The following is a 23,176-nucleotide window of genomic DNA, read 5'->3' on the forward strand; positions in this document are numbered from 1 at the left end:
GCAAACTGTTATATAAAAACTAAAAGGAATTTTACCCTAACTGCTTTAATTCTGTTTTTCCGAGACAGAATGTTCAAACCTTGCAATCCAAAGGCTAATGGAATCAGTGACAAAGTCAAATTACATAAACAAAGTAATTAAAAATCCCCATTATTTCTAACTTGGTTGTTATGAGGCTGGATTCAGCCAGATTCTTACTGGTATGAACCATTAGTTTACAGGAATTTGAACATACCTTATGATCCCATTGGAAAACAAGCCTCTTCAAACTCTCTACCAAATCCAGCTAGTTCTATCAAAGAAAATTAGTTTACCTCATGATTTCCCAAGGCTTATTACTCTCTGGATACATGAAAGCTTGTGTACTACTCCAAGCTCAAATACACTATATCTTTCATATAAAAAATTGATGCCATTGCTTACTATAGTTTCTTCTTTTAATAGCAGACAAAAATCATGCCAAGTACAGAGATTTTCAAAACGACAAGTTTTTCTCCTTTACACAGGGCTCAAACCTATGATACTAGCCTTATTACTACCTAGGTACCTGAAGTTTTTTACTTTCAGATTTTTTCCTTTTGAGATCTAGAAAAAAAGATTAAAACAAAAACAGGTAAAGGAAACAATTTTAAGGTTTGCATTAGTGTTATGTTAGAGATGGCTGATTTCTGAAATTATAAAAATTATTATTATTTCTCCTGCATTACTTTGGGCAAAATGTTTAACCTCTTATTTTCTTATCTATGAAGTAAAGATACTATCTACTATCTACTTACTACTTACCAAGATAGAAAATGTTACAATAATTAAAATTAGATAGTATATGTAAAGCACTTTGCAAGGTGACTGGCAAGAAAAAAGCAAGATTACAAATAAATATAAGTTCATTTGCTCTCATTTAAAACCTGACTTTTAAGTTCATTAAATACATTTTAATCACTGCAATTTGCTGAATGTCAATAAATAAAAGACCAGAACAAGAGACTTCTTTCACTACTAAGCATGTCATAATGATGTTAATGATAATAATGGCAATAACTAATAAGTACTTGATAACTGCATGTCAGGCACTCTACTATTTTCTACATCTTTAAGCCTCATAAACGTTTACCTTAGTTTCAAAGAAGTTAAATAACTTGCCCAAGGTGTCATAGCTAAGAAATGACACTGCTGGGATTTAAACTCAAGCAGACCCAACTCCAGAGCACATTTCCTCCACAAGCAACATAAAATTGTTTCACGTTGTGTTCAATTGTGTATTTATGTATTCATTTCACAAATACTGAGTGTCTATGACTTGCCAGTTTCTAAATACTAGAGCAAAGAACAAGTCAAATAAAATCTCTTTTGTATTCTTTTGGGGCTTTAGATAAATACCATGAGACTGTGGTAAAAGCCATGAAGAAAAATAAAACCACGAGGGGACAGAAGTAAAGTGTACTTAAGAATGTTTTAGATAGGATTGGTAGGGAAGGCCTTCCTGAGATCTGAATGAATTGCATATACAGAACACTAGCATATAACAGTTTATCATCAGTACACTGTAGAATGTAATTATTAAACCACAGTCTACATTTTACCCCCTTCACATTGGCACTTACACAGATTTAAATGCCCTCAGGTCACAGACTGATGTTATAATCGATATTTATGGATTCAGTATAGCATTTTGATGTGAGCAGGTGATCTGGGATCACAGATGTTATTTTCTAGATATGTAATCTTGGGCTAGCCTTCCTGGGCTTCAGACTGTTTATTTATAGTGTTGATAATAGTAGTATTTACCTTCCCACCCAAGAGTTGCTGGAAGAATTAAATTAAATAATACATGCAAAGTGTTTAAAGAAATATCTGGCACAGAGGATGTATATTAATGTTTACACTGCTATCATTGGCTATTTGCATGGCAGTGTACCCTGGCAGGGTCAGACATGTTGCAGTGAACTGATCTAAGAGGAAAAGAGAAACCTGTGCTTTAGAGGCTCAATTCTAATGGGAGACAACAGTTAATGTCAATATTATTATTATTATTATTACATTACTTTAATAAAATATAGGTAGAGTATGGTGGAAACAGACGAGGGAGCGATACTGACATGACTTTCAGGCAAGAATCCTAGAAATATTTCTGGTAAAGAGTGCCAGAGGACTGAAGCTACTGGCTCATACCTTTATACAGATTTGCCTCAGCATCCCTGTTCATGGTAGGCTAATAAAATTCTGTTTAAACACACATTTTCAGGAATATTGTCTTTATTCCTCTCAAGATCAAAACCCCCTACTTTGTTATGTCTATAAAATCCACCTACTTTACTGTAATTACTACTTCAGTGTTTACCTTCCCTACTAGAAGGTGGGAGGAACAACAAAGCCTATTGTCTCATTCACTGTTGTAACCTCAAACTGGTACATAGAAGATACCTAATTAATAGCTGTTAAATAAGTGAATTGTTAAAATAAATTTAAAAGAAACTGAGAACTAGAGATTATGGTTCAACTGACTAGAGTTCTGTGACCTTCAGACCTAAAAAGGTAATACTAAGCTGTTCAAGATGGATGATTCTTTGTATCCCTTTTCTAAGTTAGTGCCAAATCTACAGAAGATCTTGTGTTTAGGAGGGGAAAACTTCCTGATGACTAATTGGGTATATACAACAGATCTGAGATGGAAACCAGAAATCTGGAGTGATAGAGGCATGGAGAAGGGGGGTGGCAGGGGAAAGTTAACATGAAAGAGACCTATGATCTCTCAACAGATAACCAAGGATATTTCATTAACAAATGTGCAATAGGTGGACTGATGCTAACATATACATTTAAAAACTTAGTTAAATTTACATCAAAGGCAGACTTATGAGAAAATGTAATAATACATCATGGTGTATTTCAACACAAAGTTATCACTATTGTTTATATAATTATATAAATTATCATATAATCTAAGCACTTACTTAGACCCCTCACATTTATCTTAGGAACCAAAACATGAGAAAAACTTTAGAAAATTAGAAAAGGATATAGCCCTTTTTATTTTTCATCGGAAGCCAGAAGATAGGACTGGAGATTTGTGAAATCATGATAGCATTTCTCAGATAATAGTATAGAATAATGGACTATAGATAATATAGAACTAAATTTTCACAGCTGAGAGGAAAATAAAGCACAAGTATATATCTTCAGTATACTTAGAAACTAAGAATTCTAACACAGCTCCATCGGACTTAAAGAACTCCGTAAACTTTTTATTCTATCTTTTCTACAGCTTGACTTGTTTTAAAAAGCAATTCCTTAATAAAGCAGAAAAAAATAATGCAATTAATAGATTTAAATTTCTTAGTCAGTTTGGTTACTTATAATGCTAGTAAAAAGGTTCCATGAATGATGGGATGATAATTTATTCAAATAATGTTTGGTATTACATTATTTAGTGTATTTTTAATTTATTTGATCAAAAATAAAGTACACAGAACTGACAGGGACCTCAGATGATTGCTGTTCCAGTTCACACTTCCCAAACTTTAATATATACATGAATCATCTTTGGATCTTGTAAAATGAAGGTTTTCATTCAATCCATCTGGGATGGGGCCAAAATTTTACATTTTTAAGAAGTGCCCTAAGGATGCAGCTTCTGCTGGTGTAGGAACTGCACTTTGCATAGCAAAGATCTAAATACCAGTGATTCTCAAAGTGTGGTATGAAGAACCCTAAGGAGCCCCAAGACCCTTTTGGGAGACCTACAAGGTACTTCACTTTCCAAGGATATGATCTGCCTGAGGCCAGATTGTCTTCACACACTTCAACCAAAATAATATACTGCAACAAACTGAAGGCAGAAGCAGATATGAGAATCTGGTTGTCTTCCTTTTGACCAGACATTAAAGATATTTGTAGAATGTAAAAATGCCACTCTTCTTACTAAATTTTTACATTAGTATTTGAAAAAAATATTTGTGAAATGTTACTGTCAACATATATGGGGCTTATTATGTTATTTTTTAATTACTGAATACATTATAAAATTCCATATTAATTTCTAATATGGTAAACTAGATAAAACACAAGTAAACAAAGGATCCTTGGGGTCCTCAATAATTTTAAGAGTATAAAGAGGGCCTGGTACAAAAGAATTTGAGAGCCACTGCCTCAAATCATTCAAGTCTGGTAGCTGCTATCTTGATCCCTTCTCAAAAGATCTCAATGGACAGAATCTCAGACCTCTACTAGTAAACTTTTGCAATGTCTTATAACCTTGCCAAATTCTTTATGTTCTATTATGAGTTTTCTGTCCTTATTTAGTCTCCTTTAGGTCAAGAAAACAATTGCTGAGCACCTCCCTCTTCCAATTATGCATATAAATCCCTTCCCTCAAGAAATTATAAATAGTCTAAAAACTAAAAATGATGGGACTCAATCAGAAAGGACTCATGATATCAGGAATAGTCCTGAAACATTTGAGGGGCTAATATGTGAAATTACTATTTGGTTTTCCCTATGAAATCTCAGGGAACAAAGTGAGAGTAATTACAAGGTAAAAATTATGGAGAAACAATTAAAAAAAAAAAACAAACACTTTCTAGTCATGGAATTTTGACTCTTTCTAACTATTCAAGTTATTGTTTTCTGCTTTATTTGTACCAAATATTTTTCCTATTCTATAAAATGTATTGCTTTATATGTGCATTAGTTTCTACTTGCTACTATTCAATTTCATTTTAGTAGGACGATTTTGTTAATATTTCAAAGGTGACATTAAGTTTTGTTCCCCTTTTGCAGAATAAATTCAACTCTCTGAATTTTACATACTGTCTAACTGACTATATTTGGGATTCCTTTCATTGAAACGTTTATTCTTCAAAATAGTACTGAGTACCTACAATATGCCATATGCTATACAATATGTATAAATAAAAATTTAATAAATCAGGTTCTAGGACAATACCTTTTAAGACATTGTTATATTTCATCCTTCCTGTTCCCAATCCCTCTCCAGAGGTGAGGGTGGCTATAGGTTCATATAGTTTAACAAAACTATATGAAAAGAAGAAAATAGAGAACTAAAGGGTATAGAACCTGCTGAACATAACAAATATGGTATATCCATACAATGAAATATTATTCATACATAAAAAGGAATTAAGTACTGATTAATTATGAAACATGGATAAACCTTGAAACATTATGCTAAGTCAAAGCATAACACAAACAAAACATAACACAAAAGGATATGTATTGTATAATTCTATTTGTATGAAATATCCACAATAGGCAAATCAAATCCATGGAGACCAAAAGTATAATATTGGTAGCCAGGGGCTGGGTGGTAAAGGGAATGGGGAGTGACTGCTAATGGGTATGGGGTTTCTTTTTCTGGAGTGATGGAAAGGTTCTGGCATTAGTGGTGATGACTGCAAAACACTGTGAATATACTAAAACCTTGAAATGATTTAAATGATGCATTTTGTGGTATGTGAATATTATCTACCACCACCCCCCCAAAAAAAACACAGAAAAACCAACAACAGGGTAAATACTATACTAAGAATATGGAAAGAGTGATATTGGTCTTTGTAGGTTCTATAAAACTAATACCAAAGAATTCTTTCATTTGAGATTTTCTTCTCAATTGAGCTAGAGTTTGCATTTGCAAATAAAGATGCATTTATTTATTAGACAGTGTCTCAAATGCCTTTTCTTAAAAATCTAATTTTTCTTTACTTTTATCAAATAATTGCCTATATAAATTTTTATTTAATATTAGAGCAGTGCTATGTCTGATAGTCTGAAACATACTGCTTTTAGCCCTGAGCCTCTGGTAAGCAACTTTTAATCGACAGGGTTTAGCCATATTTTTCACCTACTCATCCTACACAATCATTATTTTTAACTAGTTAATCGTATTTGCTGGGTTAGGTTTGGAACAGGGATAACATTTAATACAAGTCACCTGTAAAATCTGCATTTTAGAAAATTGGTACTACCATATAATTTATAACTTGATTTCTTTAAGTAGCGGAGTTATTTTTATATTTATTTTATATAAAGAAATCTAAAAATCCATGATCCCCTGAAACATTTTAAGTACCAATTCTGTTTAGAGAAGTGTCCAAGAAGTAAATTCACAAGATTAATCGAAGACACTTATCACTAAATAACAGAGACAGCCCAGTCAATGCCTCATCAGTGTCTCTAACAGCAGCCTACAAAACAACAGAGCCATTGTCTGCTGGTACATAATGAAATTGACTCGTTTCAAATTAGAAATACTGCAAGAGCAACAGGCCAGTGGCTGAGAGAGATGGCAGAGAATGTTTAAATATATGGTTATCTTGTGTATATTTTCCTCTTCTAGTCTGTTCAAGTATTAAAACATTCGTCATTGTTGGAACGTAAATAAAGGATACAGGTTCATAAACCCTAAAAATGGGTTAACTAGATACTACGTGCCTCTTGAAATACACAGCACCACATATTAATTATTTTGGCAAAAAATCTTTAACCTAAATTGTATCAAGCCCTTGGAACAGTGGTTCTCAAATTTGTTATGGTTTCAACTGGACAACTCTAGAAATATCTCTTTGGTAGAGATTAACCAGCATGTGTAATCTGAACTAGAGTAATGTTTTCATTTATATCTTAAGCAATGTATGTACTTATAAATGATTTACTACAGCCATGCCACCCTGAATGTGCCCGATCTTGTCTGATCTCAGAAGCTAGGCAGGGTCGGGCCTGGTTAGTACTTGGATGGGAGACCACCTAGGAAGACCAGGTGCTGTAGGCACTAAAAAAAAAAAGTTTTAATAAATTAGTATATCAATTTTAAGCCTTTCAGGGAAAAGTCTGTGAACAAAGGAGCCTGGGTTAAGAGCATTACTTTTAACTCAAATAAATAAACTTTATGGTAGGAGGGAATGAGAACTTACATATCTCATAATAAAGGTTTAAATGAATGCAAGGAGGGTACCAGGATAAACTGGTGCTTCTTTGACTATTATGTTTGCTCCCACTGTATCATGAGCAATAAATAACTCAACTCCCTCTTCCCCCAAAACCTCACTATGCCTTCTATTGTTCCTTTTTGCATGGTTTGATATTACCCAGCTTGGGATTCCTTCTTAGATGTGACCTAAGCTCACCACTCAGTTTGGGGAAAACTTACACTGGTCACTCGACGGTAGATCTGCGCAGCATTTTGGCACTCTGAGTAAGGGTATTCAGATGTGGCCATCTCAAGCATACACATCCCAAAAGCATAAACGTCAACAGATTCATCGTATTTCTCCTCATACATTTCAGGGGCCATGAACTCTGGGGTACCTTAAATTAAAAGAATGATTCAGACTCAATGCCAGTTGAAGTTACAAGGGGAAGAAGCAGAGGGCTGACCTATAGTGGAGAGAGGAAAGGAGAAAGGAGAGGGGAAGGAGAGAGGTAAGAGTGGGGAGAAGAGGAACAAAATCATCTTAATCAGTCTGTTCCATTAAATATCTTACAGATCTTCCACTACAAGGCATTTATAAAAGACACTGGAACAGGGTCAAGTGTCTTTATTTACTATTTCAAATCAATTACTGTTATACAATGTCAAAATAGAGCCTTGGATAAAAGATAAAATGATATAACTCATACTGAAAACAAATGGAAGGAAAAGGTAAGAAACTAGGAAGGAATAAAGTAGATATAACGGCATCTATCTGTAAAACAAGATGATGGATTTAAAAAGATCAAAATACTTGTCTGCCCCCTACTGTATGGTAATTGTAAGGTTAACATTTAGCAATTTCCAGAGACATTTTCAGCTATGACAACTGTGGGGAGGTGGATAGGAGATGTGCTACTGGCATGTAGTGAACAGAGGCTAGGGATGCTACTAAATAATCTTACAATACATAAGACAGCCCTTATAACAAAGAGTTGTCTAATCCCAAATGCCAATAGAACTGAAGTTGAAAATTTCTTTTAGACATATCATGTCTTCTGAAGAGTAAGAAAAAGTTGATAAAACCAAACTTTCAAAATGAACTCATATTTTCACATTTTAAAATAAAGTTTTAATAGATATTTTTGAATATACACATATACCCAATAGACTTTTTTAGAAAACTAAACTACAGATAAATTGTTTCTTTTATGTGGAAACAACACATTATATAAATAAGTATATAATACTAAATTACCTACCAACAGAATGACCCAATAAAATTGATAGTTATGTAAGGTTTTAAGAGAGTTCACTTTACTTCTCTTTACAAAAACATTGAGTCTTGAAGATGATTCTAGAAACATAAGTATAGAGAACTCCACATCTCATAAGCAGAAGTGATTGCTTCCTAGTTTCAAGTTATGAATTTATGAAGGCTTATTTCACGTAATAAAAGCTCTGACAGGGTTGGGTTTCTAAATAAAAGGAATGTCAGAAAGCCAGTTAGGCTGCAAGGTACACTTGAAACATACCTATCACACTCTTGGCAAAAGAAGCCCGCTTCAGGGTTGCCAGACCTAAGTCTCCAATCTTGACTGAGCCTGTAGGGCCAGTGATAAAGATGTTGTCACACTTAAGATCTCGGTGAATAATAGGTGGAGTTCGAGTATGAAGAAATTGAAGTCCTTTAAGGATCTGACGGCACCAGCTTCTTAAAACTTTGATCTTCATCACCTTAAACCTTTTCAGGTACCTAGAAAAGGCAAGGAATACCAAACAAGTTATCAATGATATGAGTTTACTGCTTTGAAGAATTCCATTAAATTTTAGCATTATCTGAGATGGGAATATCAAATTTAGAATATTAAGATTCAGTAACTTTAAAGGTTTGTGATACTTTTAGTAAGGTTAAAGGGGATGGGATAATAAGTGCTTGTTAAGCAAACTCTGATAACAAAGCACAAAAAATGAAGTCCTTAAAATTAAATCACTAGTAAAACAATTTAAAAGTTAACAGGTAGGTAGAGTTCAATTTCTGGTAAATGATGGAGCAATTCTTATTGGACACAGAAATCATTATAAACTCTAGTAAAAATATATACAAAACAACTACTTGAATGCTCTGGAGAGCAATCAAAATCAGGCATAAATTGGAAGGGAGTTCCCAAGAGGAAAAAGGGAAAAAGTACTGCTTTGAGCTTCCTACTTTCTGTACCTTTTCAGCTGAGGGAAGGCTCCTGACTGTGCAGGTCAGCTCAAACCTGAATAGAAACCTATGTAGCCTTACTAGCTGAGAAAAGTGAAGACAGAGTTCAAGATGACCACAGCATCTATAACAGTGCTGTCCAACAGAACTTTCTGCAATGATAGTCTACCCAATAAAGTATCCGCTAGACAAATGTGAATTTTTATATTTAAATGTAGACTAACTATAATAAAAAATTCTGTTTCCCAGTTGTACCAGCCACATTTCAAGTGCTCAACAGCTGTGTGTCGCAGGTGGCTACCATCGTGGACAGTACAGATTACAGAACATTTCCATCACCATGGAAAGTCCTACTAAACAACAGGTATCCAGAAAGTAAAGAGGGAAATCCCAGAAAGGAGATGTAGAACCGGAGCCTCATATTCTGCATATCCACTCTGCAAAACCTTGGGTTGACCTCAGAAATATGTGTATGTGGCGCAGATTCCAAACAGCTCAGCTAATGCTGAAAGAATGAAACAGATTTCTGCTGGTGTTATCCACTATAAGAAAGATAAAGTTTTGAGACTGAGTTCAGATGCATATTGAATTTGAAAACAGGAAAAAAAATGAAGAGTACTAAAAATGGTAAATATAAAAGATTATGTTTTCTTCTGTTTTAAAAATACATATGACTAGTTAAAGTGAAATTTATAACACTGTATTACAGGGTCTACAGAATATGTAAATGTAGCATATATGAAAATTATAGCACAGAGAATAAGTATCAGGGATAAATGAAACTATATTTGTGCAAGTTTCCTTTATTTTACATGAAATTGTACAGTATCAGCTCAAAGCATATTTTGAAAAGTTAAAGATCATAAATGCAATCTCTAGAAATGCTTTAAGTACACACACACACACACACACACACACACACACACACACACACACACACACACAAGTGTTTAACTAATACAAAAACTAAAATGAAATTCTACTTCATTCCATAAAGAACACACTAATGTTGAAAGTTGCTTTTATGATTTTAAAAAATATCAAAACATAGTCAGTCACCTCTGAAGGGTGAGGAAAGGGCTGGCTAGGAAGAAGAATAAGGGCATTTAATGAGATGATGGAAATGTTCTATATCTTAATAGTTTTGATTACATGAGTAAATAACTTAATCAAAACTCATCCAATGACACAATGATGGTTTACGCTTTTCACTGTATGTAAATTTTACCATAAGGAAAAATAAAGCATACAAATATTGGAACTTTAATGAAATGCATACCAAAGTGTTTACAGGTGAAGTATACTAATGTCTGCAATTTATTGTGAGATGAATAAAATTAAAATAGATTGATAGGAGAATGATTAGATGGACATATGATATGGTAAAGCGAATGCGGCAAAAGTTAATAATTAGAAAAATCTAGGCAATGAGTATGTGTGTTCACTGTATAATTCTTACAACTTTTCTATATAACTGAAATAAAAAAATGTTGGCGAAAAGTTGAGGCTGGCTTGGATCTCTTTCACATCTATAAAATAATAAAGTATATAAAATTTAATAGTTTACTGTACATTAACCTTTATCTTACAACCTTACCAAAATTATTTAGAATTACTGCAATTACATAATCTGCAAAGGTAGGCAGTTTCGTTTCTTCCTTCCTAATTTCTATGCCTTTTACTAGTTTCTGTTTTTATGCCTTATTGCAATGGGTGAGCCTTCTAGAACAATACCTGAAAACAGGCATCCTTGCTTTGTTCCTTATCTCAGGGAGAAATGGTTTAGGTATGACTTTGGCTATAGGTTTTTCCATGGATGCTCTTTATCAGTTTGAGGAGGTTCCCTACTATTCCTTGTTTGCTAAGAGTTTTCAGCCATGACTAGGTGTTGAACTGTCAAATACTTTTTCCACATATATTGAAATAATCATATGATTGTTCTCCTTTATTCTGTTAATGTGTTGAATAACACTGGTTCATTCAATGCTAAACTTTGCAATCTTGAGATAAACTCTATTTAGTACTGATGCATTGTGATTTTTGTATATATATTCATGAGAAACACTGCTCTACAAATTTCTTTTGTTATAATATCTTAGGTTTTCATATTAATGTTATCCTGGCTTCATAAAATGAATTGGACACTGGTTCTTCATCTCTATTTTTTGAGAAAATTCAATACACTGGTTCCCCACCTCCATTTTTTTTATTATGATAAAATATACCTAACATAAAATTTTTATCATTTTTAAATGTATTAGTACATTCATATTATTGTACAATCATCACCACCATCATCTCCAGAGCTCTTTTCAACTTACAAAATTGAAACTATATACCCATTAAACAATAACTCCCCATTCCCCTCTACAGTAGGGCCCTGTCTCTATAATTTTGACTATTCTAGGTACCTCATATAAGTGGAATGATACAGTATTTGTCTTTTTGTGACTGGTTTATTTCACTTAGCATAATGTCCTCAAATTTCATTCATGTTATATAGCATGTGTCAGAAATTCCTTCCCTTTTGAGACTGAAAAGTATTCCCTTGTACATATATAGCACATTTTGCTTCCATTGATGGATACTTGGGTTGCTTTTACCTTTTAGCTATTGTGAATAATGCTGCTATGAACATGTATATATCAATCTCTCTTCGAGACCTTTTTCAATTCTTTTGGGTATATATATATACCAATGGAATTGTCAGATCATACAGTAATCCTATTAATTTTTAAAACTGAAGTAAAATGGATATATAACATTATATTAGTTTCAAGTATACAAATAATGATTCAAAATTTGTATATATTGCAAAATAATCACTACGGTAAGTCTAGTCCATCACCACAGAGTTACAAATTATTTTTGTGTGATTAAAACTTTATAGATCTACTCTCTTAGCAACTTTAATAAACAATACAGTATTATTAACTACAGTCAACAAGCTGTACATTAAAGTCCCAGGACCTATTTATTTTATAACTGGAAGTTTGTACCTCTGAACCAGTCATCTCCCCCACTCCTACCCTCACCTGGGAACCAACAATCTGCTTTCTGTATCTATGAGTTGGTTGTTGGGTTTTTGTTTTTTTTTTTAAGAGTCCACATATAAGCGATTTCATACAGTATTTGTCTTTGTCTGACTTATTCTACTTAGCCCTCAAGGTTCATCTATTTTGTCGCAAGCAAATGGCAAATTTCCTTCTTTCTTATGGCTGAATAGTATTCATGTACACGCACACAATCTTCGTTAGCCATTCATCCACTGTGAACACTTAGGCTGTGTCCATGACTTGACTACTGTAAATAATGCTGCAATAAACATGGGGGTACACATATCTTTCCAAGTTAGTGTTTTCATTTCCTTTAGATAAATACCCAGAGGTGGATCGTATGGTGGTTTTTTATACACACACACACACACACACACACACACACACACACACACACATTTTTTTTTTTAGGAATCTCTATACTGTTTTTCATAGTGGCTGTACCAATTTCCATTCCGACCAACATTGTAGAAGGGTTCTCTTCTCCATATCCTTTCCAAAATTTGTTATTTCTTGTCTTTTTGATAATAGCCTTTCTAATAGGTATGAGATGGTATTTCATTGTGGTTTTGATTTGTGTTTCCCTAATGACTACTGGAGCATCTTTTCATATGCCTGTTGGTCATATGTATATCTTCTTTGGGGAAATGTCTATTCAAGTCCTTTCCCGTTTTTGAATCGAGATGCTTGTTTTTATGTTGTTTAACGAGTTCTCTATATATTCTAGATATTAATCTTTTCAGTAATAAGATTTATACGTATTTTCTCCTATTCTTTGAGTTGCTTTTTTACTCTGTTGATGATATATTTTGATGCAGAAGTTTTTAATTTCCATGAAGTCCAATTTTAAACACACTGACTTTTAAAACATTTAATCTGGCATATATTTCAGACAATGCTAATAACCTAAGTCACTTCCACTTCTGAGAAAAGGCATCGAGTTTTCTTTTTACTGATGAAGATAGTGACCCCAGGGTCATACAGCTATTACAAGATAGAGTTGGCAACTGAATTCTTAAGTATGGTCTACCAGCTATTGCCTGCCTCCATACTCTATCTCTAATCTGTTCTGAACACCACTATCAGATAAAGAAATTCTAACACAGTCCCTGGCCCATAGTAGGTATTCAATTGTTTTCCAGATTATTCAATGTATTGTATCACTGCTGGATTATAATCTTTCCAATGGTTCCCTACCATCCTTAAAGCAGAGACTAATCTTTTGCCCTACATTCAAAACTCTCTACATTTTATTTCTAACATATATGGAGACTTTTTAGTCATTATTCCTCTTTATAAACTTTCTGTTTTTAACCAAAATGGTTTACCTACAGCTAACCTTTTGTTCTCTATTTTTATACAATTCCCATAGCACCTCTCCACTTACAGAAAAACTATCAATGCTTTAAAGCCTAATTTAAAGCCTATTACTTTGATAAAGACCTTCAAGATTACTCTAGCCAGTAGGAAGGAAGTGCTATTGTCTTCTCAACTGCTATTAAATAAAAATTACAAAAACTATAATTCAGCCATAAAAAAAGAATGAAATCTTCATTTGCAACAACATGAATGAACCCTGAGGACATTATGCTAAGTGAAATAAATTGAGAGAAAGAAACAAACAAAAAAAGCTCCCAGATATAGAGAACAGATTGGTGGTTACAAGAGGCAGAGGTGGGGGTGTACAAAATGGGTGAAGGAAGGGAGTCAAAGGTACAAACTTTCAGTTATAGAATAAATAAGTTATGGAGAAGTAATATACAACATGGTGACTACAGTTAATTACTTATTTGGAAGTTGCTAAGAGTGTTATTAAAAGTTCTCAAGATAAGAAAAAAATTCTGTCACTATGTATGGTGACAGATGTTAACTGGACTTATTGTAGTGATCATTTTGCAATATATCCAAATATTTAATCATTATATTTTATACCTGAAACTAACATAATGTTGTATGTCAACTATGCCTCATTGAAAAAATTAAAAATCATTCTAAATTGTATTATTATTACTATTTTATTTAAAAAATAGGAATATTATCTAAAACCACCACAATCAAACAAGAAAAGTGACAATCAGGTATCATCAATGCAGAAAAGACATAATTAATAGATGGATAAATGATCTTCCTGATACAGCATTTTCGAGTCCTTCATTATGGCTCACTCATGTCCAATCACACTGAAGAAAAGCCTACTAGTTGAAAAGTCTTCTTATAACCATAGCTCCTAATCAGCTTTTCAGTGCTGAAATATTGATATAAAGTGACAATCAACTTATGATTTAAATGGGGGTAATTAGGTTACCTATCCCACAGAATTGAAGATGAAATGCTAAGAACAATGGATGCTGAATATAACAATGGCTGTCGAATATAACAATTAGAGTGCATAAAATTTTAGTTCAACAAAGAATATCAATAAAGAGATAGAAATTATAAAAAGTAACCAAACAGAAATTTTAGAGCTAAAATATAATAACTGAAATGAAGATTCACTAAAGGGTTTTAACAGCAGATTTAAGTTAGATTTGAACATGCAGAAGATAGAAGCTAAAATCCTGAAAACGGAACAATTGAAATTATCCAGTCTAAGGAACAGAAATAAAAAAGAATAAAGAAAAATCAACAGAGCCTAAGAGATACCACCAAGCTGGTCAACATACACAATATAAGAGTCCCACATAAGAGAGAAAAGCAGCAGAAAGAATATTTGATAAAATAATGGCCACAAACATTCCAAATTTGGTAAAAGACATAAATCTACAAATCTAGGATGCTCAACAAAATCCAAGGACAAACTGAAAGAGTTCCACAGTGAGACACATTACATTCAGATTCTGAAAGACAAAGACAAAGAAAGAATCTTTGAAATTATCATTAGAAGCAACTTGTCATGAGCAAGATACACTGTGTGAAAAAGGGATTAACTGCTTAATAAATACGGAGTGTTCTTTTGATGAAGAAAATGTTCGGGAACTTGACAGTTACAAACAATATGACTGTGCTAAACACCACTGAATTTAACACTTTAAAAAGATTAATTTTATGTTAGTGAATTTTGCCTCAATTAAAAAAACTAACTTTATTTCCATCATCTGAACCAAATTTTTTAACCCAATATTCCATCTTATTTTTCAGGTATGAGTGTTTCTTTATTTATACATATGTGGAACAAAGGAAACTCAAAAAGTATGTACTTTGGAACTAATTCCCATCATTTTCTGCTCATTTGCCTCTCTAAATGCTGCCAGTGTTCCTAATTGTTCTGTATCCTTCCAGGTATGAATATGGATTTGTTTTAAATCTATTTGCTTAGGACTATATACACATCCTCAATCTGAGCCAATATTGTCTTTCCCTATTCTCTTCATTTTTTCCCCCCAACTATAGTGATAAATCTAGTATCTTCTCACTCTATCTCATTTTCTTTTTTCATATTTTCCATCTTTTTCTGCTTTCTGATTTCTTCATATTTATTCCTGTCAATTCAATCTAGTCTGCTGTTTAACCTAACCACTGAAGTTTTAATTTTAATAATTTATTCTTATTTCTAGTTCTTTGGCTCTTTCCTAATTATGCCTGAACTATTTTTGATGAAATTATATTCTTCATTATGGTTTCTATTCTTTCTTTTATCACTTTATATACTTATATGTATCTTTACTGACATCTTTTTATAGTTACATCTTTATTTTGTAAATTCAGAGTTGTCTATAGTATCTTTAATTCCTGTGGTGCTATTTTTCCAGTTGCAGCTGCTCATCTTTACTGGTGTGTTTTGTAATTTAATTGTGAGATCACCTTCACTGTTTTGTCCATGGGTATGATGACCAATGAAGTATAAGAATGTCCTAGGGAGCTGTCGCTGGGTTCTGGAACAATTACAATGTTCATACCTAGGCTTGAGATTCATGCACCCCAATAGGCAGTATAAATTTGTATTACAGAGCTATCTACATATGACCTAGAGTGAGATTTCTATTTTTCATAGGAATTCCTCTCCCATTCAAAGTCCTGGGCAGAGGGGCAAAATTCTTTATAGCTTTCACTTGCTGGGGTACAGAATTCTCTCTTTCATGAATAACTTAGTTTTTTGACACAAGCTAAGTTCTAGTTCCCCTCTCTATTGAATTCTAAGGTTTGTAGTCCTGGCATGGACATTAAAACTCTAGTAACAAATCCTCAAGCCCCAACTGTGGTACGAAAACCCAACAGAATGCCAAGGCATCAGTTCCTGTTTTGGCCGTTAGTTACTTCTTTGTCTTTTTAAATTAGGGGTTAGCCTTTCTTTCTTTGAAGCTTGGATATGTATTGAAAAAGCTTTTATTATATTCCACTTTTTCATTTGTTGGTGGGGGGAGCCCCACAGGGGCTTAGCCTACTATGTTACCCAAAGGCCCTCATTACAGTTTTTAAAGCAAGTAAACTATTGTAGGGTATTCTTGTAGAGTATGCCTGAAAGACTATATAGATAACCCACTAAGTATCCAACCCAATGAAAGGAGTCTCAAGATGCGGATATACACATAACTATCCTTAATTCAAATATGTATATGTATCAAGTTTCAGGAACAGCACTAGGGAGCACAGTCTAGTGGAAAAAAACAGATAAATGTACAACAAAAAGCCTGGATGACTAGGATAAGGATGTTGCCATAAATATTACAGAAGTTTGGTAGGGACATTAGAATTTGCAGGGGGAAAATAATCTGTTGGCTTTTCAACAAGTTAGTTTTAAGCATCTAAGAGCACTTGCAAGTGACTACGTCCAAAAGATACAAGACTATGTTTCAAAGATCTGGGATTAATGAGCTTAATAGCATTAACTAAAAAAAAGTAATAAATAAATATACACTACAGGGACAATTTTTAAAAATATAATTCCTCCACGAGAAAAAATCTACACCATATAATTTACACTAGTTTCCTCTCTGAGTACAGATACTCTAAGAGACCTGAGATTCCAAAGGCATACGCCAACTCTATCATAAAACTCTTTATAATAGAGAAGAGGGAATTTCTGCAGTTGAACTATCTATATTCCTGAAAGGGATGATAGGTCTAGCTGTTTGGGCTTCAATTTCTGATGCTATAGGAAATGAAGTTACCTAGTGAAAATTTTTACAATACAATGTGCATCTGATACGATAGTTGTATACATGCAGCAAAAAGTGCCCAATACAAGGTGATAAATGGGTAAAATTTCTCAGTAAGTTTCAACCTCAATTTCACCACTAGAGGGCTACCTTGTCACCATTTGTCTTATGATCCCTTAACCACTAATTTTAGAAAACGAGTACTATGACTTAAAAAAACTAGGTTTTTTCTGTAGTAACTTCTTCTTTTAATACCTACCAGCAAATAATTATCAAATCACTTTATACATCAGAGGACTTGGGGCACAGAAAAATGTGCTAATACACTAACCAGTTGAAGGGAATGTTCCCCACTTAGAGCAATAAAAGTAGGACTGAAAGGCCTAAATTAAGAACACTCAAATTTTCTCATACTTTTTGGTCAGCTTTTATATTATTAATGGACTTACGTTTTAAGTGTTCCAGATGTCATAAGTTCAGTCACCAAAACAATGCACTTCTTTCCTTTTACTGTGGATTCCCAGGAATCATAGAATCGAACAATATTGGGATGCTGAAGACCCTTTAACATTTCAGCCTCTTCTTTAAATCTCTGCCTCTCGGACTTGGATAACTTTCGGTCCTAAAATCAAAAACCAAAACAGAATGTGGTTTAAAATAATAAAACACCAAGTTTCAGTTAAATTTAGATGGTAACTATGTACCAAATTAAAACCTACTTAAAGATTGTTTCTATTCATATCTACAATTCCAAGTTTTACACAATGTTCTAAAATGCGCAAGGCTTATCAAAAAATTTAAAGTAATTTACTTACGTCTTTCACTACAGCCACCATTCTTTTCCAAGCCATCGTGGTCTCTTCTAGATTCCTGCCAACAATCTCCTAAATTGTTCTCACATGTCTAATCTTACCTTTACACAATCTGTTTTCCACTTTGTCCATATACAGCCAGAATATTTTTAATACCATTTTAATCAATTCTAAGGTATGCCTACTTAATTCTTAGAATTCCACTTTTCACATTTTCAACATCTCCGAAATTAGAATCTACCATATGATTAAGAGTTTTAAATTCAGTGAAATATTGTACGTCATAATTCTGTTTTAAACTTTTTAATAGTTTTCTACAGCCTTTAGGATAAAGGTAAACATCATTGTGACCTATGAGGATCCATATATATGGTCCCTGCCCACTCTTTGAGCCTAATCTTTTTCACTCTAATCTTTTCCATTCTCAAACATGTCATGCTTCTTCTCATCCAGGTCCTTCAAAAATGCTATTGTTCCTTCTATCTAGCATGCCTTCTATCATCCTTTATTTGCCTACTTAATGCCCAGGCATCTTCCAAAGACCAAGTCATTTCTTCAGGAACGCCTTCCCTGGTTGCCCCTCACTCTAGGTTAAATCATCCCCTCCACACTGATACATGGTTTTACAAACTATGCAAACACCTCTTTCATAGCATTTAATAACAAATAATACTATATTGAGGTTTATTCTAAAAGCATTGACAAAATGCTTTTTCAGTGTTCTATCTTTAGCATCTCAGTATAACAGACTTATTCAACTGCCATGTATTGAATGAACCGATAGATGTGCTTTCGAAATAAAAAAGAGTATGTGTATGTTCTTAACAAGCAGTTAGCATTTTCCAAGGGATAAAAGAAATTCCTATAGCTTAAAGATGACAATTGAATGAAATTGGGCCTCTGAGTTTCAGTAAACCTAACCCAAAGACCAACCTGCAAAGGTCACAACTGTTATCCTTTTGATTTTTTAATATAGTATGTAAAAACTCATTGAAAAAAATCTGCCAACCACTTATTTATAGCAAAGTATAGAGGAAAAACAAATATACAAACAGGGGCTTTGTCCTCACCAAAAATCTACACCAATTTTCCTTGAGAATACACTGAATGGCAATCTTAAAACTTTTATCCAATTTTGCTTAGGAGTCACCTACACTGTAAATAGAGGCTTTTTTACATATCGTAGATTTTTATCCTCCTTGAAATTACTGATGATTTATTTTAAGGGGTCTGAGAACCTTACTTAAATCTTTAAAATTAGAAATATATATATGAAAAATACATATAGTTGCATGAGTACAGAATATCAGCTAAATTGAGGGGAATCCCAAACAAATAATTTGATGCTTCTTTCAATTACTTGTCAACATCTCAGAGACCTACATTATTTTAGCACGTAAAAGAATTTTTAAGACAATAAAATAGATCAAAATTAATACAGAGACCAGTAAGAACAGCTGAGGTTTTAAAAATAACGTCTGCCAAGTGTTTGCTATTTACTAGCTGATTGTTTTACTTCTGTTCTCATCAATTCTCAGAAAAACTGTGAGATATCAGGTAATACTACTTTATTTTGACATATAAACACAGACTCAGAAAAATGTAGTATCTCCCTCAAATTTACATGAAAAGCAAAACCAAGATTATGAAGATCTAATTTAAAGCTCATGTTCTATACAGTATACCAAATGTTACTTTAATAATCTGTAAAGCTTCTAAAACAATTTTCTTCTCAGAAAAGCCATGTTGATATTTCTGTTATTAACTAGGGATTATTGAAAAGGATTAGGTACATTACTAAATTATATAAAGTAAAATAAGAGTATATATTGTTTAAATATTACTGTCAAATTATCATGAAGACAATGATATCGAAAGATATTTAGAACAGATTAGCCACTGTTGCTTTTTAGTACTTTCTCTTCAGCATTACCAAGCTGGATATTCCTGGAGGCTTGATACACTATCCCAATGCAGCATTCATTACCTTCAGTATAAACTAGAGCTGATGCAGCTAACCCACTCTATTCATTTCATTCATTTCTTTCCACCTACATAAAATTGTTTTGACAGGCTAAATGAACAAAACCAAGGATCACTGTCACATGACCTCCCATAACATGCACAGTTGGAGGCTGCTGAGGGGTGGAGCGGGGAGCTGGGGAACAACTAAAACAATTGTTCATCTCAGTACCATCCAAATAACAGTGCTCAATAGATTATTTGCTGATGCAATGTCTTCTTGGGTGAGAAACACAATGCTGATATATGGTACAATGGCCTTACAGTAATTTATACATCTTCAGTTCTTTGCTTTTATTATTTTATTTTAAACATCCTATTTTATTTTAAACATTTTCTCTTTATCCCTAAATTTCAGTATTTTCTAAAGTAACCCTATGTCTTCATACTGCTTATTCTATTAGATGCAGAAGCAAATGTTGCAAATAAATTGTGTGACTGAAACGATGAGATTGATTTTTTAATTAATTAAACCTGAAATACTCACTTTATTACCTAACATCTGTACATAAAACAAATAAAAGGCCCTCAAGTCTTATTACATTAAAATGTCAGTAGCATTTTATTTTTAGCAATATTCAAAGTTTAACTGCTAAATTAAGACCATATGTGATAAGTCTATATATCGAAATATGGGTAGAGAGATGTGTCTGGAATTTCTTGATTAAAATACTGTAAGTCAATATTGGAGTCCTCCCTCCTTATCATTTTCTGCACCACACTGACTTAGCAAAGATCTGGTCATATATTCCACCTTCTAAAGTGATACTAATTGTTGGGTATTGGGATGTAAAAATAAAAACTTGTCTTCACAGAGAGAACAGCAGTTTGAAACATTACTTTCCAATGAAGCGTGGGTTTCAATTACTGTTCGCAGAAAAAAAAATTTAAGAATTATTCCATATTTTGAAAGAAAAGAATCATACAAATAATTACTTAAGTCTGGCATATATCTATCTCATAGGCCTACATGGTCTAATAATAATTCAAAGATGACACTTCTTTTTATTCTTCTAAATATTTTGGATTTTTAACTATAGGTAACTTTTCTGGTAAAAACTCCAGAATAATTAAGAGATTGAAAAGTGTGGAGAACGGTGGGAAAATAACTAATAGAAGCCTAATAAATGACTCTCTTGCAAAAACAACTACTTGTTAACAAAAAATGATTAAGACGGCTTTTAAAGTGTTCTGAAATACGATACCAATATTAAGCCTGGATTTTATGTGGCCAAATCTACAGAGTAAACTCCTAATATAAATTTCTTTATGACCTTACAATCTGGAACTCTTAAGAGAGGCACTGGGTCTACCCATAGAGAAGAGTCTACATTAGCTGAATTTTCCTCAATAGGTCAATAGATATGATAATTGTGGGGGAGAGGTGAAGAGACATTTTTTTAAAGATATCGTATCCCTTGCTTCTCCATGGAGTCTTCTAAGAACTAGTCTGAAATAGCACCAGTTTCAGAAGAATAAAAAAGGTCATCGAAAGAACAGTAAAAAAGAACCTGCTTGTTCTAATTCCTCCATCCATCCCTTCTTCTCAATCTGACTCACCTTCATTTGCATTTCATTTATTATAAAAAGGTTCTCTGTTTCAAAACAGCAAAAAATATGATCTACACAAGAAAGATTAGTGCTTTCTCAAACCAGATATGTATTGATTTATACAGTTCTATCATTAAGCATCCTCTACTTCAACCCCAAATCTGGGCCACGATAACGTAAAGTTGGGGCCTAAGTGATTCTTTCCTTCTCTCTCTTTTGGAGGACAGAGGGACACAAAACCCAAACAGAATTAAAAATATCTAGAACTTGGCACATACAGAAAGCTTTATGTTAATGCTAAAAATACAGCAGATACTTTTAATAGCTGAATCACAAAAAGTAAATATATTTGATCCTATTAGAAAATGGCAAAATATTTTCACAAAATGATTTACAATATCCATTGTATAGTGAAACTCAGAATATTGCATAGTCATTCACATAAATTCAAATAGTTTTTACCGAAATAGATAAGATTCATTTGAATGTGAAGGCAATTAACTGGGAAGGCTAAACTCCAACTGTAGTAGGTAGGGCCTTACACTAAAACTTTTTAAAGAAAGCAAAATGGCCCAGAAGGGGGTAAGAAGGAAAGCTGAATGTGGATGAGAACAAAGATCAAAAAATTCTTGCTCATTATAGGAAGGAAATTTTACACTTCAAAGACAACTGTAACTCTGCAGAAGATAGAGAAGACAGTTTCCCAAGATTTTTGAATGGGGTAAGGAAGGGTTGTCAAAAGAGAGACCAACAAAACAAAACTGAAAAACTCAAATAGAGTTATTAGCACTGAAACTTAGGGTCATCTTGCTGAGAATCTACCACCACAGGAAAGCAAATGTGGTGGGTGCATATTATAAAGACAGCAAAAATATCAAAGAATTCACTGAACTTCATATTCACAACTTGTTTCATTTTATTCAGTACAGAAATCAGTAAAATAAAGTCCAGTATATAAGAATACAATGCATTAGTTTTTCCATGTATATGAGGTATTATTCACTTAAGGAAAAAAGACCAAAATAAAATTTTTTTAATCTAAAAAAAAAAGGAAGGATTCAAAGTATAGCATTCATATTAATGTTTAATACTTTTGTGTCACCTTTCCTTCTAGGATTCTCTCCTTATCAGCTGAATCTTAACCTCTCCCTCTTTACCATACCCATATGGGGGGAAGGGAATAAATATTTCAACTTTACAAGGAAATCCAGAATTCAGAAAGCTGTAAGATTTGAAGAGTAAGGAAAAACAAAAAGAGAAAGCCTGATTTGCACAAGTGCACCTGCCTTAACAGAGTTCTACATTAACAATAAACACTTTAGATCTTCACCCTTGGCAAAGTATGACTAGTTTAATGTAATGTTTTACTGATTCTGGAATTCAAATTAATATGTACAAATGTCTAAAGGGCATTTTATATCTCCAACCCTGTAAGTTTCTTCCACACTCAGCTTATACATTCCAAATTCCCTATTTCTGTTTGTCTTCCCAGGTAATAAGGTTGAAAT

The 23,176-nt window shown here is 33.2% G+C and overlaps 1 protein-coding gene and 1 pseudogene across 12 annotated transcripts in view; one reads left to right on the forward strand and one right to left on the reverse strand.

Annotated features, from left to right (window-relative positions):
* Positions 1-23,176, reverse strand: part of WNK1 (WNK lysine deficient protein kinase 1) — a 139,345-nt gene that overhangs the window by 53,928 nt on the left and 62,241 nt on the right. For all 12 annotated transcript variants that reach the window (XR_002782190.1, XM_011367830.2, XM_023535115.1 and 9 more), the window contains exons 2-4: positions 17,733-17,905; positions 8,458-8,678; positions 7,163-7,320 (exon numbers count right to left, since the gene is read on the reverse strand). Coding sequence is in view for 11 of the 12 variants with exons in the window: in XM_011367830.2 (XP_011366132.1) it covers positions 7,163-7,320; positions 8,458-8,678; positions 17,733-17,905 (552 nt within the window). In the remaining variant the exon portion in view is untranslated. The remainder of the gene's footprint in view (positions 1-7,162; positions 7,321-8,457; positions 8,679-17,732; positions 17,906-23,176) is intronic.
* On the forward strand, positions 6,666-6,784 carry LOC111744562 (annotated as a pseudogene).

The sequence above is a fragment of the Pteropus vampyrus genome, unplaced genomic scaffold, assembly GCF_000151845.1.
Source record: "Pteropus vampyrus isolate Shadow unplaced genomic scaffold, Pvam_2.0 Scaffold137, whole genome shotgun sequence".
In the NCBI taxonomy this organism is placed as follows: domain Eukaryota; kingdom Metazoa; phylum Chordata; class Mammalia; order Chiroptera; family Pteropodidae; genus Pteropus; species Pteropus vampyrus.